Here is a 15,901-nt window from a genome sequence, read left to right on the forward strand (position 1 = left end):
ACAATGGCCAATGGCCGTGACATGGGACTGATGTGCCATGGGCTCCTGGTTGCTAAATAAGACACGTGCACACAGACTGATCTCTGGAGCTTAGGAATGGTTGAAAACTGACTTTCTACACAGTCTTACAAAGTGGATTTCTTAAGTATTTTGGCTCTCAAAACAGTCAATGTTTTTAATATCCTGACTGGAATACACAGTGTATGAGTGTACAAACAGCAGAAACACATATGGATTAGAAACCCAAAGTCACTTGGGAAGAGAGGGATTACTTTTTCCCAAAAGGATGCTTATTAGCTAGCCTTTCTAAAAAGTTCAGCACGTGAAAAAGAAGAGGACATATGCTCATCACTTGTCCCCGAGACATCCACCTTATTTTTCCAGTTAAGAAGCCAATCTTCTCCAAAATCCCCCTAAAACCTAACAGATGGGCTGAATTACCAGCTGGGAGAAGACTAGTGCCACAGTGATATTATTAAAACATCCCCCAAGCAAACAAACCAGGACAGCCACAAGAGAAGCCTGGTTTAGAGCAGGATCCCTCTAGACCCACGCAGTGATGTGCATGATGATGTGCAATAATTACTTCATACAGAGAAGAGCTATGTGGCATATTTAAAGCCTTTAATTTCTATTCCCTTGTTTAAGTGAGATTGTTGCTCCCTGTAGCCACTAACAATGGATTTCTGAAGTTTTTTCTGACTTGCCAGCAAAGCAAATATCCTCTGGTAAATCTATGAACAGAACAATGATTTCTCATTTTCACAACAGCACAGTCAATCCAATTTTCCAGTTACAAGTCTCAAGCCTCTCCCCATCAGCTTGTTAACGTAAGTGCTGTACTTTAAAACATGCCTAAAAGAATCTCCACAGGCTTTGCTATCCCAAGTTGCTTCTGAACATTGAATTCATTGCTTATGAATCACTTCACTGTATGTAAACACTTGAATCACTAAGCCACATCTAATACCATACACAGTAATCAAGTGATGCTGTCACAGTGGATTCTGTAGCGACAAACGTCTGCATGGGTGCACTGAAGCAGCTCTAAAAACAGGGCTATTAGTGTTTCACTTTTAAAAGCAGGTTTTGCCTGTTTGTGAACACAGTTTATGTGCAGATGCTAAATGCCTGTACAATATTGTCAAGCCTTGTGTCTCCTCGAGGTACTCACAAGAGTTCCACCAACCCCACTAAGGCTGTCCAAATGGCACCTTATTTTTCCTGGTAATTGAGGCACCTATTGAGGTACAATTTTTCCCGTGCACGTGTCACAAACCTTGATGCCGAGCTCGATGTTCTCCCCACCGTACACATCCATCCCAGGATCCAGAAGCCCAATCTCTCCAAAGAACTTTCTGTGCACAACAAAGGAGCAGCCGATCATCGCTGGTGTCCTGGATGAAGAGAAGGGCAACAGAAATACACAATTATTGGCATTTTCCAATTTTTAATGGACCAATGGCTGATTTCTGCAAAGCTCCTGTTGGCTTCAGATGCTTCTGGCCACCGTTTACCACAGAATGGTTTGGGGTGGAAAGGATCTTAAGATCAATTCCAACCCCTCTGCCATGGGCAGGGATACTTCACATTAGACCATGTCACCCAAGGCTCTGTCCAACCTGGCCTTGATCACTGCCAGGGATGGAGCATTTACCATTTCTTTGGCAATCTGTTCCAATGCCTCACCATCCTCAGAGTAAAGAACTTCTTCCTTATATCTAACCTGAACTTCCCCTGTTTAAGTTTGAACCCATCACCCCTGGTCCTATCACTACAGTCCCTGATGTCCAGCATCCTTGTAGGCCCCCTTCAGATATCATCCCAGACACTTCTCAGCAATGAGTGAGCTCTGTTCCTTTGGAGACATTTGCCCAGTTCCACCATTATGGCCAGGGCTCTGCATTAGAGATCAAGTTGCCACATTCATCCTGTAAAACCTCATGCCCTTCAGCTACCAGTGCTGCTTGGCTCCACATCTGCAAGAGCAGCCAAGCACAGTGTTCGGTCAAGGAAAATGATAGAGAAAAATAAGAGTGGTACCAATAATACTGATATTAGTGCAATAGCAGAAAGATTGGGGAAAAGCTTAGTGTCAGGGGTTAATGTATAATAACTATGCAACTTCAAAGACATAATAGCTGGTTGTGTTTATTAACAACCCTGACTGCAACGTGCACACACACTATCCCTCCCCCATTACCTCTCAAAACACCTCACCAGATCTCCATTAACATCATCCTCATCTCATGCCTTGAGATAAGGAAGCTGTTCTGATTCACACAAGCTGAGATCGTGTTTGGGGGTAGTTTCTGAGTGGTTAAACACTTGTGACCCTCTCCATAAAATTACACTTTGCCACAGAGCATGGCACTGAACAAAACCGTATCATTATGTTCTTGCTGCCTGGGGACACACTAATCTGCTGCGGTTATGGCATGTGGAAAGTTTACCCCCTGGGATATTTTCTGTACTAAAATAGAAATGTAAGAACTATCCTCCCATTTAACTTGCTTTCATTTGAATCCATGCTGTAAAGGAGGAAAAAAAGGATCCACTTAGAGGGATGAGCAGGGAGGAGACAATGAATTTTACAGATAAGCCATGCCAAGGTTCTGCCAGAGTCAGCTTCTATGGGAAGCTATGGGCCACCTTTGCCCACCCAGAGCTCAAAGCAATGAGGTGGAAGCTCCACCACGCAGCTCCATCACCTCTGCAGCTCCCCACCTGGGCCTAGGGAACACACTCTTTGTGCTGCCTGCAGAAGACCTGCAGGATGTAACATCAGTGGTAGACTGTGTATCTGGATACCCCACAGCACTTAGAAATGCCCGTTCTCCAGGGGAAACCCTGGTCTTGAGGTAGAAACTGGGCAACAGGATCACGTATTTTAACAGCAGCCTCAAACCCTGGCTCAAAGCACATTTCAGGGCTTGTCCATGCTGTGGAGCACGTTCAAGGCTCACTAAGCAGTGGAAAGTAGCCTCAAACATACCCAGAGACAGGTTACAGACAGGTAGGATTAAGCCCACTCTCAAGTTCTCCATCCACACCACTCAAGATGTCCCTATGGGGCTCTATAATCCCAAGGACCTCACAGCTCAGCCCTGCCAAATTAACCTGCATGAAATCCTTGAGCTCCCTGGAGGAAAGGTTCTAGCCACTGAAGTATTATTATTTATGGACATTTTAATACTTCTGATAGACTGCTAGAGCAGCTGCACCCTGCTGCCATATTAAATTAGTTAGAATTGAAATCCATCAGAGGCTTATGTCAATAGATTTCTTCCCTGACAGCAAGCTCGGCCTTCCTTCCAATCAGCAGTATAATGTTTCATGGTTTGCTGCCACTCTAGTACTTAAGATTTCAATTCTATTGCTTTATTTGTAGCAAGTTAACTGCCATCAGCAGAAACAATTCTTTCTGAAATGATAACCACGTTACAGATGCCAAACCTAATAGCTCCATTATCTTAGATTACCTCCTGGAATTAAAGAGAAGGGTAAGTTGTTCTGGTTTTACAGGGAGTGTGCAGTTCATCTCCTCCACTGGGAATAGGTGTAGTGGAGCATGGCAACATTTGACTTCGCTAGTCAAAACCAGCTAGGTCTGTTAAAGGCACTCAGAGAGCAGTTAAAGCCAGGAAAAAAACCCAACCAAGGGAAAGTTTTAGACAAATTAAACTGCATTTGTGACCCAGTAATGCAGATCATGACCAGCAGGTCAAAGGAGGTGATCCTGCCCCTCTATTCTGCTCTCTTGAGACCCCACTTGGAGCACTGTGTGCAGTTCTGGTTTTCTCAAGATAAGAAAGACATGGAGCTGTTGGAGCAAGTCCAGAGAAGGCCACAAGGACAATCAGGGGCTGGATCATCTCCTGTACAGAGACAGGTTGTGAATGCTGGGGCTCTTCAGCCTGGAGAAGCTGTGTGGAGACCTCAGAGCAGCTTCCAGTGTCTGAAGGGAGCCTACAAGGATGCTGGACAGAGACCTTCATCAGTGACTGTAGTGATACAACAATGGGTGACGGGTTTAAACTTAAACAAGGGAGATTTAGGTTGGATAAAAGGCAGTTCTTCCCTGTGAGGGTGCTGAGGCGCTGGCACAGGGTGCCCAGAGAAGCTGTGGCTGCCTCATCCCTGGCAGTGCTCAAGGCCAGGTTGGACACAGGGGCTTGGAGCAACCTGCTCTAATGGAAGGTGTCTCTGCCCGTAGCAGGGGTCAGAACTGGATGAGCTTTAAGGTCCCTTCCAACCCAAACTGTTGTTATTCTATGATTCTGTGACCATTGGGAACTCATCACCAGATAAACCAGGTTTTCTCAACTGGAAGCCGCTCAACAGCCATGCACAGAAGCCATACCCCAAGAATGCCTTTTCCACTGTTATTTTGCAGCATACCTTCACTTTATAGACCACAGAGTCACCTTTTCAAAACATTCTTAGAAACACCTTAGTTGGGCTTTCATAACTTTCACCTTCAAATCTTCCTAATCTTCATTGCTTTCCATATCCAACACGGTGAAGCAAGCAAAGCAACATTCCTGCGCGGGTCCCAAGTCCCTCAAGCAATAGAAATTAAGTGTGACATTCTTGTTTGTAACAATGCCTCCATATTAAATAAACGAGGAATCAAGCAGCGCTCAACAATTTCAATGAAAACACCATTTGATTTTGTAGTAAATCCTTCAAAAAGGTGGACGTTTACAATAATAGATAGCTCATCCACAAGGAAATAATGGCCTGCAGACAAAGAGCTGATAAAGCCTCTTGTTCCTCTGCCTCTTAATTAAAAGCATTAACACAGTTTGGTTTTAAAAATCACCCAGCTCAGCTAAATGCATTTTTATTTGTCCCGATAGCTATTCATGCTGTAATGGGAAAGGAAAAGCAGAATTTGGCAGGAAAGGATGAACAGAGATGTTTAGCACAGTGATTAGGTTGGTATTCGGAAACACAGTGTTAGATCCCTGCCATTCGGTTGGTTGGCTCCTCTATGCAATAAGTGACAAAAAGGTCAAGAAAAGCAGCTTTTATGAAATATCCTCAGCATGAAGCTCTAAGTAAAGATGAAGAAGATACAGGGAAAAACGTTTATCCTAGCCTATTAAGTTACTATAATGGTCTTCCTTTCTTTAGTGCACAGTTATCATCTAATGATTAAAAGTCTCAAGTAGTTCGCTTCTTCAGTTCAAGGAAATAACTTTCCTTTACAATTGGATTTTGCTTCCAATTTTATACTAAAGCACAAGTTATATGTACAAAAAAGGTATTAGAAAAATAATCAGTGGTCACACCACTGAGAATATACTTTAAGAACTGCTGGGTGTCCAGTTTCTGCTACTGTTTCTAATAAACTGCAGTCATGGAGCTGCTCACCTTCAACAACACAAGCCCACTGCTTTAGCAGACACAGCACGATGGTCCCACATATTTGGAATGGTCCTTTACGTGCCCAGCAAGTCCCTCTGTCCCTCTCCTGACAGTCCTAGTTTAACATGCCAAAAACAAACATCTCCATTTCCCTGTTTTGAGCTTTCAGACTTGTTCAAAACACACACAATTGCCCACTTCTGCTGCCTGTCGGCACCTACATGCTTCTGCAGGGGGGTCACTGGTGGGAGCCAGAAGTTCAGCAGGAAACACTGGGAGACTCTGCTCTCCATGGCTTAGATTTAACCAACTCATCATTTGTAGAATATTTCAGGTAAATGACCAAATTGCATCCAATTACATGCAGGGCACATGTAGCCTGGGTGCGTGCTGGGAAGCTTTAAAAGTGAACTTCAGATCATTCATTAAGGAACTGTGCAGTAATAGAGGCATGTTTGAGTGCCAGGGCGGCCACAGGAGGTCGACAACAGCAGCACACGAGGGCAAGACCACAGAATCACAGTATGGTTTAGGTTAGAAGGGACCTTAAAGCTCATCCAGTTCCAACCCCTGCCACAGGCAGGGACGCCTTCCACAAGAGCAGGTTGATCCAAGCCCCTGTGTTCAACCTGGCCTTGAGCACTGCAGGGTTGGGGCAGCCACAGCTTCTCTGGGCACCCTGTGCCAGCGCCTCAGCACCCTCATGTTAAGGAATTTCTTCCTTACATCCAACCTAAATCCCACCTGTTTAAAGTTACACCCATCACCTCTTGTCCTGTCCCTACAGTCCCTGAAGAAAAATCCCTCTTTAGCATCACAAAAGCCCCAAAACCAATATCACACAATGAAGCACATCTCCAAAGGAGAAACATAAACTGCTTCTGCCTCCTGCAGCAGGGCATCTACATGCAGATGAGGAGTCAGGCAGGAGCCACGCTCTCAGCTCCCCTTCACTGCCTGCGTAATGGCTTGGGCAGATAAAAGCTGGATGCCTTTCATGAGAACGTAATAACATTTCTACAGAGGAACAGCATTTCAGCCCCAGCAGCATACCTTGCTGAATATTATCCCCAGGGTGGCATCCGCAATACTCGTTTCTTGAATAATTCCAGCTTCCCTGCCCCAGTGACCTTGGTTAATTGTCTGTTTCAAATGGGTTTATTTTCCCCCTGTTGCTAAGTACTACAGAATCCGTAAAACAAATTACAAATAAGAGAAAGCCCATAAAGGAGATGCTAGACTGAATGCCTTTCCTGAATTTACTGGAGACTAATACCACATACACTTTTAATAGCAAAGAAGCTGTGAAAACTATGTATTTTTTAAAACACCTATTATGTCTACCCATGTCTGTGACCTTGCTCAAGATGGATTTGACTTTGTCACTGTTGTGTGTCGGCTCCAATTTCCCTGTCAAGAACCTCAGGCAAAGCACTGAGCGTCCTCGCACCTCTGTTTCCTCATCTGCCAGATGAGTGTAATACCTAGATGCTCTCGAGAAAAAGACTCCTAAAGGTCTTACACTCAAAGCAGATCTGCAAATTACTGTTACATTTTCCTTGCATAGGAATTATCCAGCCAGAGTGTATCTTGTAATCAAACCCAGGAGCTAAGCCACAAAGCCCTGGCTCTGAGAGAAAAATAGATGTTTTCTTCTATCTCATTAGTTAAAACATGTTAACAAACAGGAGATAAAAACCTACTAAACAAAGCAGTTTGTTATTTTAATCTGAGTTGGGAAGTGAGAGGAAACCAGAGCCTCTTCCCCATGCTGTGTATTCACTGCACCATGCACAGAAGGCTGCTGTTCCTTCACTTGGGGTAGGTAAGGAAAGCACACACTTTGAAAGATTAATCAAGAGGAGGTCACGGTCTCTTCCGACTATCTACTGTCATCTGCCTCTTCAACTGGAGTGGCAAGCACCCTCCTGAAGAGCTGATTCAGGGCTTTTCAATCCCACGTGAACTTTTCATTAAACAGAAGTGTTTGTCTATGCAAATCAGGCCTATTTAGTCCACATTAGAGATGCAGAACTCCCCAGGGCAATGTCAGGGACTGGCTTCAAAGCTTCATCAGAAGTAGCTTAAAACCTCATTTCTGCTAATGAAATCCACCTCATTGGGCAGCTCTGAGCAGAACGGGAGGTGCCTTCACCAATCCTCCTAGATACTTGGAATGAACCTGCACAGCTACAGCCAACAGCCTTAAGGCATTTTCCAGTTCCTCCAGAAGGCAATGATTTCACATAGTCCTAGATTGAAGGATGCGCATTTGTACCACTTCAAAAACCCAATGACAAGGGAGGAAATAAAGGCTGGGATTTCACTGCTGGGAAGGTGAAAGGTTTCTTGTATTTACTGTCTCTAATGTGTGATCTTTTGGCACTTGCAGCCCCTGACTTACAAAAGAATTTTGGTGCTGGAAAAAGATCGAACTTTTATCTGCAGAAATACCAGAGTTTAGGTACCAAAGACTACACATGCTTATCTAACCTGGTATTTAATCCTAATCCCATTACCACTTGTTTTCAAACCATAAAATCACAGACTTTGGTACTGGAAAGGACCTTAGAGCTCATCCAGTTCCAACCCCTGCCACTCGCAGGGACCCCTTCCACTGGAGCAGCTGCTCCAAGCCCCTGTGTCCAACCTGGCCTTGAGCACTGCCAGGGATGGGGCAGCCACAGCTTCTCTGGGCACCCTGTGCCAGAGCCTCAGCACCCTCACAGGGAACAGCTTCTGCCTAAGAGCTCAGCTCAGTCTCCCCTCTCTTGGGCAGGTTAAAGCCATTCCCCTTGGCCTGTCCCTACATCCCTTGTCCCAAGCCCCTCTCCAGGTTTCCTGCAGCCCCTTTAGGCACTGGAGCTGCTCTCAGCTCTCCCCTTCAGGAGCCTTCTCTTGTCCAGGCTGCCCCAGCCCAGCTCTCTCAGCCTGGCTCCAGAGCAGAGCTGCTCCAGCCGTCGCAGCATCTCCATGGCCTCCTCTGGATTCTCAAATGGGAACATCCAATTCCTTATGGACAAAGTAAACCTCAATCATGCAAAACCTGCAGTGGGCACACTTCAGTAGCACCTCTGGGGCTCTGCCCTCCCGCTGGCTGTGCCCCCTTACCCCGGAGGGTTCAGCTCCATGGTGATGCTCACACTCACTGAAGAGCTGCTCCAAGTCACTTCTGCAGGAATTGCTTTACAGGAATACAACCCTTGCTGTCTGTCAGGCATAATCACAGTATAGCTGTAACTTCATCTCCTTCCAGTGTTGCCAGACTGCTAATTAAATGACAATTACTTTTAGATGTAATATGTATAACTAACAGGCACTTAACAGGAACATGTTATTTACTTTTCCTTTTTTAACATGAATATATTTTCTCTCAAGGGCAGCAGACTTCCTTCAAATCCTCAGCACTTCCTCCTAACCATAAATTCCTCCTAAACACTGAAGTTGAGGCACTATCAGAAATATGTGTTGGGTGAGGACTTTTCATTATGAGTTCTGCACAGCCTCATGTTGCTTTTGGATATATGGCTGTAATGGATGCTGAAGTTTAAGCTTCCAGAGAGTGAAGTTATTGGGAATTTCACAGATATTTCCACAGACAGAATTTAGGCAAACACGTTTATGTTCACTATAGGCTGATACCAAGAACAGGGACATGAGAAATGGTTATTGACAGATGGAACAGTTTCACTTTGTGGGTAAATGAGAATGCACTGAAATAGCCCTGTAAGCACCTCAAAGAAGCTGAGTAATGCATTTATTTTGACAACTACTTGATAGGAGCCCATTGGTAGGGAGGGCAGCTCTCAGGTTTATCTTACCCTTCACGCATCCATAGTGCAGAAGCACAATTCCTGAGAAATATAACAGATACAGTTTGTGCCTCCAGCATTTAATAGTAAATGTCAGGCTCATTTTTCGGGGTCTGGGGTTTATTTTAAACACTGAGCAAAACAGATAGAACAGCAAAATGAGTATGGGAAAAGCTACATCAAAATGCAAACGCCAATTTGTAAAGATGATTGGCAGGTGGAGAGGCCGTTTCGGATTCACCTGTATCTGGATTAGAGCAGATCTACTTAACCACAAATCAGATGTACCAATATTTGCAAAGGGATTTATCTAAACTGCCTGTTTAAGGGTCAGACAAGGTAAGACCAACAGCTTCAAAAGCAGAAATCACATCCTACCTCGGGTACATTTATCACACCAAAAGTCCTATGGAAATTTTAAGGCTCTGGGCCTTTCCTCCCACAGATGTGCACAGGATGGGGACCACAGCTTCTCTGGGCAACCTACACCAGGGCCTCACCATCCTCACAGGGAAGAACTTCTTCCTTATACCTAATCCGAACTTCCCCTGGGGACTATCTGAAGTCAGCATTCAGGGAGCAAAAGAAATGTGAAAAGCAGGTTCTTCTTCCCCTTCCAATTGTCACCCCAAGGAATATAATGTCACTGACTGACTACACACAGTCAGACTGGAGAAGGCAGCACAGATGTTCATTTACCCACGCCTGCAGGCACTTTCTTTAATTCCATTTGGCAACAAACTTCCAGGACTAAAAGGGACAAGGTCAAGGGAAGGCCCAGGCTTGGCATGGACACAGGCTCCTCTCCAGGAGGCAGAGGGGTCCTCCCATCACCCACCATGGTGCTGGTTGTGTGGAGGGGTGTTTGAGATGCTTGGGTAATTCAGCTCTGCAATATGGTTTTGTAGCTTGCGGCATGAAAAGGCTGCTTCCTTTCCTAGAGAAAGGCAACATTTTTACCCAGGGTATCCCAAGTGCTTTGCCATTCTCGTTTTGCTAACAAAGCATCTGTCCAATGCTATAATAGGTTTGTGGCCAAAAGGTTTTTGTTTGTGTTTTGCCTAAAAGTTAAGCAAGATCAGATTCCTTGGGGGAAAGGATGTGCAGTTTGCCCTGGCAGACCTCCAACATGCTGCAGGCATTAAACGAATCGAGACTTTGTGATTGAATCCATGGTTTGGAAAAGAATGGAGGGAGTGGATGTCAGTGTCTGAACTCCTAGGAAAGAAGCTGGATGAGTGGGGAAACCTTTATCAGTGATCATCTGTGGAACCCTGCACACGCAAAGACTGGAACTAAACCAAGAGCTGCAATGAGTTCACAAAGTAAGGACACACTCCATGACTTTGAATCCAAACTGACTTCAGGTTCTAGCACAAATGAGCATTAACTTCAATTGCATTTTTAAAGTGTCTTTGCAGAAGCTTCTTGCTTGTGCAAAAGTTACAGTGGGAAGACACAAAAATAAAGGCATGTGCTAGGAATCACTGCCAGTGTTACTGCCCAGAATAACAATTATGCCCTCCCTTCCTTGAAAGCACCACATGCCAGCAGAGCCAAAAGCACTTTCTCTGCACTTTTGCTTTTAATAAAGAAAAAACATGTGTGGATTTTAGAGGTTTAAGAACAACCACAGAAGAGCAAAGGAGGCAAGAAGAGGTCTAAGCTATTGCTCGTCAGAGCGAGGTGCAGAAGGAAGCTGCTTTTGAAAGGCATGCTGCAACATTACAGAGTCAATCGGACATGGGCAGTGAACAGCAAAACCAAACTCTGCTGAAGCCATGGCATGAACCTGTACACAACCTCCACAGGCCAAGTGCTATAATGAAAAGGCTCATAATCTGCACATGAAATGCATCCCAGCACTCCAGAGTTAGTGCTGCGCTGAAGAACCTCTTTACAGAGGCCCCACTTTACCATCCCTGCTCTAATTGAGAGGTGAGTCTGACATTTCAACACTTGAGAGACTCAATTGTGGATTCTATGCTCTCACTGAGGAATTTACTCTGAATTAGGAAAACCATTTAAAGCCCCACTGATGGCTTGTGACACATTTTAAGAGACTCTTGCCTTGCAGTTCTCAGAAAGAGCACTGTTATACAAACCACTGCACAGAGAGATTGCGAAACTGCTGCTTTATCCCTGCAGATGTGCAGTATTAATAGGGATGTAGGGTACAGCAAAAGGCACTATGGAAACAAACTGTTCGGCTGGCAGCAGCTCCCAGTTGGAAAAAAACAAACAACCCAAAACTCTGCTCTCACAAATACCCATCCACCAGCAGTCAGAAATACTGTTTGGCAAATTCTGGTTTTACTCATGCAAACAGTGACAACTTTAATAATACAGTTTCAATTAAAAAATGACCCAATAAAAGAAGCTCAGAATACCTGTTTTCCATGGGATCACTGCTTACTGCTGATCTTCAGACCCTAAACACATCCTCAGCATCAACCATGAGCAGCTCCAAGAGCTTCAGATCCCTGATGTTACATGTTTCATTCTATCCTTACCCAGAGGCTCAGCTTTCACTGAGGCCAAAGCAGTTGTTATAATTAACACTGATTAAATTGCCTCCATCCATCTGAAAGCTTGTGAAACTGACCCCACCCTTCAACACTTTTTAAGACAAAAGGCAAATCCAGGCACATAACATCACTTAGGTAGAACTCTGGCAGCACCATGAGATTCCAGCCCTAAATCTAGACCATGTAAGAGCACCCTTTGAAACATGGCCATCAAGGTAATGAGAAAGGAAAGAATGTGGTGACAGTGGAACCATGATAGCAGAACATGTGCTATCAGAGAGGTGCCCTGGTGGCAGACAAATGTCTGAGCTACCAGTAAATCCCTTTACAGAAGTATGATCTGGGTTCTTAGGTGCTGGAGCCCTGACACAAGAGGGACCTGGAGCTGTTGGAGCGAGGCCAGAGGAGGCCATGGAGCTGCTGCAAGGGCTGGAGCAGCTCTGCTCTGGAGCCAGGCTGAGAGAGCTGGACTGGGGCAGCCTGGACAAGAGAAGGCTCCTGAAGTGGAGACCTGAGAGCAGCTATACAAAATCCCCATCTGCATCCAGGGGACACAGAGGTTTTGCCCTGGAGCGACTGCTCCTGCCAGGGCATTTGTGACTGGGGCCATTTGACCTGGAGCTGTTCTCCAGGCTCCGTGCTGGCTGCAGAGTTACAGGGCAGAGGAAAGACTTGAAAAAATCCAATTGCCCCCAAAAAGTCACCTCACCCAAGCAGATTGCGCTGTGCAAGCAGCTGGGTTCCAGCTCTGTCTCTCCCAGGGGCTGTGCTGGAATCAGGGAGCTGCAGATGGGGAAACGCTTCCCTCACACTCACAGAAGCTTCCCCAGATGATTTTCAACAATTATTTTAACCAAAAAAGTTCATCTGGCCAATGCAGTCAATGGAAAATTCCTGCTCACTGCCCATAGCAAACCAGCCCCATCAGCCATGCACACATATGGAGAACAAGATGATGGGATTTGACTCCACATCTCACCTTCCAGAACTGGATGAATATTTAATTTAAACACAAAAAAGGTTCTTCTGATTTTCTGAGGCCCCAAGTGTCTCCAGAGCTGCTTTTGAACCACACTGAGAACTGGATGCAAGAGCCAGAACTCTGCAGTATTAGCCTGGGATTGAGAGCATCTGTGTGGTTGATTTTTCTCCCCATTAATTTAATTTGACAGAAAAGAGCAGGAAGGCTTCTGGCTCCCATGTGGGCAAAGTGGATAAACAGCAGGATTTTTAAGGGCTGCTGAAACTAAACAGAAAAGAAAGAGGTTGGTGCTCTGGCTAACAGCTTTTTGTCCCTCCTTTTCCGCAAGCCATTCTCTGTGCCCTCCAAGCTCTAATGAGGCTATTTTTATGCTTATCACTTGCCTGTTTCAACCTATCTTTTGCATTTGATTTAGACCATTTTGACTGAGAAAATAACGCTCTTTTAGGAAGGCAGTTTTCCACTTTGGATCCTATGGTGCAAGAGGAGAGGCAGTGCCCAACCACCCTCTAGATCCACTGGATTCAGATTCCAGAGCAGCAAATCCTAATGCTACTGCTTAGGAGTAATTCCTTAATGGGAAAACATTTGTGCAGCTCTGTAGTCAGAACTGCACAAATTTAGCATTTCAACCATCCTTGCAGAAGGGATCTTAAAACCTTGTTTTGATGGTTTTCCTAAATATTTTTCAGTATGGGCACATACACTGTACAAGCTGTAGCAGGCAAGGCAGGAGCCAGAGCATCTAATTCATCCAATCACAGATTGCTTTGGTTTGGAAGTGTCCTTAAAGCTCATCCAGTTCCAAGGCCAGGGACACCTTCCACTAGAGCAGCTTGCTCCAGCCTGGCCTTGAACACTGCATTGAACCCTGTGTCAGCGCCTCAACACCCTCATAAGGAAGAGCTGCTGCCTAAGACCTGATCTAAATCAGTTCACTGCACTGACTCTGGGTTACAGCAAGACATATTTAAGCAACAGTTGCTGATAGCAGCTGATTTACAGACTGGGGAGCAGCAATGGGTTCACTCTGAATGTGACCATCTCCGACCTCTCGGCAGCATATTTGAGCACAAGTGTTTCCAAGCCACAACACTCCTTTATTTCTTTACAGGCGTCTCAGCCAAACTGAAATGTATCCAGACTTAAAGGAGACTTGAGGTCTAACCTTAGCCTTGGTTTGGAAACTCACTGGTTCCAAGTGGGGAAGAGACAAGGTGACTTTCTCTGCTGACTGAAACTGTGTAGGAGTTGTAACTTGGATATATGCAAATGAAACCAGGCAAGTCAAGACTTTCCTTCTGCAAAGCACATCCCACAGCAGAGATCTTGCAATAATAAATAACACCAGGCGTAAATCTTAAACCCTCCCTCTTCAATCAATGGAAAATCTTAGCTCAAAACAGAGTTTTGCAATCAGCTTCAGCAGGGAAAGGCTCTTAGCCACGATCTTGAGGGTTTTGACAGACACTTTGTGCCAAAGCTAAGCCCTCTGTGTCTGCCCCACCTCTTCCAGCAACTGCAGGTTTTAATTAAAGCAGAAACATCTGACACTAATTCACATTCTCAGCTATACAACCCCATAAACCATCCAGCACATCCAACTGAAGGACTCTGGATGGAGCCTGCCGGAGGGAGATCAGAGTGTGGCCAATCAGCTACACAAGGAACACACTCATTAAACACCAGCTGCTTCCCAATTTCCTATAGTTTGATCAGCCACCCACTCTGACAATATGAACAATCAAGACACTGTATGAGAGGTGGCAAATGGTCTATGGCTAAAAGAGGGTGATGCCACATGAGGAAAAAACAACACATGCACAGAGACCCCAATGTCTGTGCTTATAATGTGATCTCTGGTGGCTTTATGAGAAGGCAGGATTCAGAGACTGCACTAAGCCCCCTCAATCAGCTGTTTATCATGACAGTTTGGGTTTATTTTAGCAACTGCAATACAACTGTAACCCTAACTACTTGCCTGTTGCTCTGTTACTGCATGACTTCCCCTTATCCCATCATCTAGTAGCAAACACCACCTACGATAAGTCAACGGCAAAAGGCAAGTATCAGGTGGACTTTAGGGACAGTGATGGGCAGCCGTTTTCACACACAAACAGGATTTTAATGCAAAAAATGTACTTTGTTCAACAGGAACTTTAACTTTGCAACCACAGAAGGCCGCCCACAGCCTCCTTAGTTATTTTCTCAGGCATGAAAACTTGGATTTTAGCTTAGATTAACACAGCCCCCAATCCCCAAAGTGACATTTTTGTTCCAGATGACAATCTGATATTCATTCAGCTGCATTCATGTGCAGATCCTTCCCATCAGATAATGACAGAAACAAAAATCTCTGACAAACAAAAGTCACTGAGAACTTAATATCAGGCTCAGAAGATGATGCAGGGTTCAAAACTGCCATTTCATGAGCTTCCAGCCACAGTTATCCTGTCCAAACCAGTCTGTGTATCCAGGGAAAGCTAAACTGCACCTTCCCAACACAGGGAAACAGGGAAACCTGTTCCCAAGGTTTCTGTGTCACCCACATCAGGAGTTACCTGCTTGGGGGCTCTGTCACAAGCATCACCTAATGCCTTAGCAAGAGTTAAAAAGTGAGGTTGGAGGGGATTGCGTTTGGTTTGGGTTATTTTTTCTCCCCATTGTAGAGAATAATTCCCTACAGGAATGACCTACACAGAGCTTGCAAAACAACTGCAGACATTCAATTGCTTTTTTAAAATGAGGTATTTTCTTTTATACAAACCTGGAACACATTTTAATACGGCACTTCAGAAATACCAAACTAGTGGCATAAGAGTTCTTTCCATCAACCAAAGAGAATAAGAAAGGGAATGTTACATGTAATACCCTGATGAGTAAAGTGTGTAATAGGACACACCTAAAGGCTTCAGATGATAAGAACAGCACTTGGGCTTTCAAAAAACAGAGCATCAGTGCACTCCCTTTGCTTCACTGTTCAACATCTGCACTGCAGGTCCCCTGCCCAATAAAGGGATTTAAAATTACTTGGAATTTTTAATGGAACATGAGAACTGCCAGCAAATTCCACTGTCTCAGTTCTGTACTCTCAAGGAATAAAGGCAAAAAACACCAGGTCAAATGCAACACTGTGAAGTGAACTGGACAATTAAAAGGATCAATAGGGAATAGTTTACCTGATATTTCTTATAGAGAAAGGATGA

The 15,901-nt window shown here is 44.8% G+C and overlaps 1 protein-coding gene across 1 annotated transcript in view; it reads right to left on the minus strand.

The window, feature by feature from the left end:
* Positions 1 to 602: 602 nt before the first annotated feature.
* LOC101872477 (polypeptide N-acetylgalactosaminyltransferase 17) overlaps positions 603 to 15,901 on the minus strand; it is a 107,418-nt gene continuing 92,119 nt past the window's right edge. The window contains exons 6-7 of the mRNA XM_034068948.1: positions 1,280 to 1,397; positions 603 to 734 (exon numbers count right to left, since the gene is read on the minus strand). Of these exons, the coding sequence (XP_033924839.1) occupies positions 603 to 734; positions 1,280 to 1,397 (250 nt within the window). The remainder of the gene's footprint in view (positions 735 to 1,279; positions 1,398 to 15,901) is intronic.

Source organism: Melopsittacus undulatus, chromosome 13 (assembly GCF_012275295.1).
Source record: "Melopsittacus undulatus isolate bMelUnd1 chromosome 13, bMelUnd1.mat.Z, whole genome shotgun sequence".
Classification (NCBI taxonomy): Eukaryota; Metazoa; Chordata; class Aves; order Psittaciformes; family Psittaculidae; genus Melopsittacus; species Melopsittacus undulatus.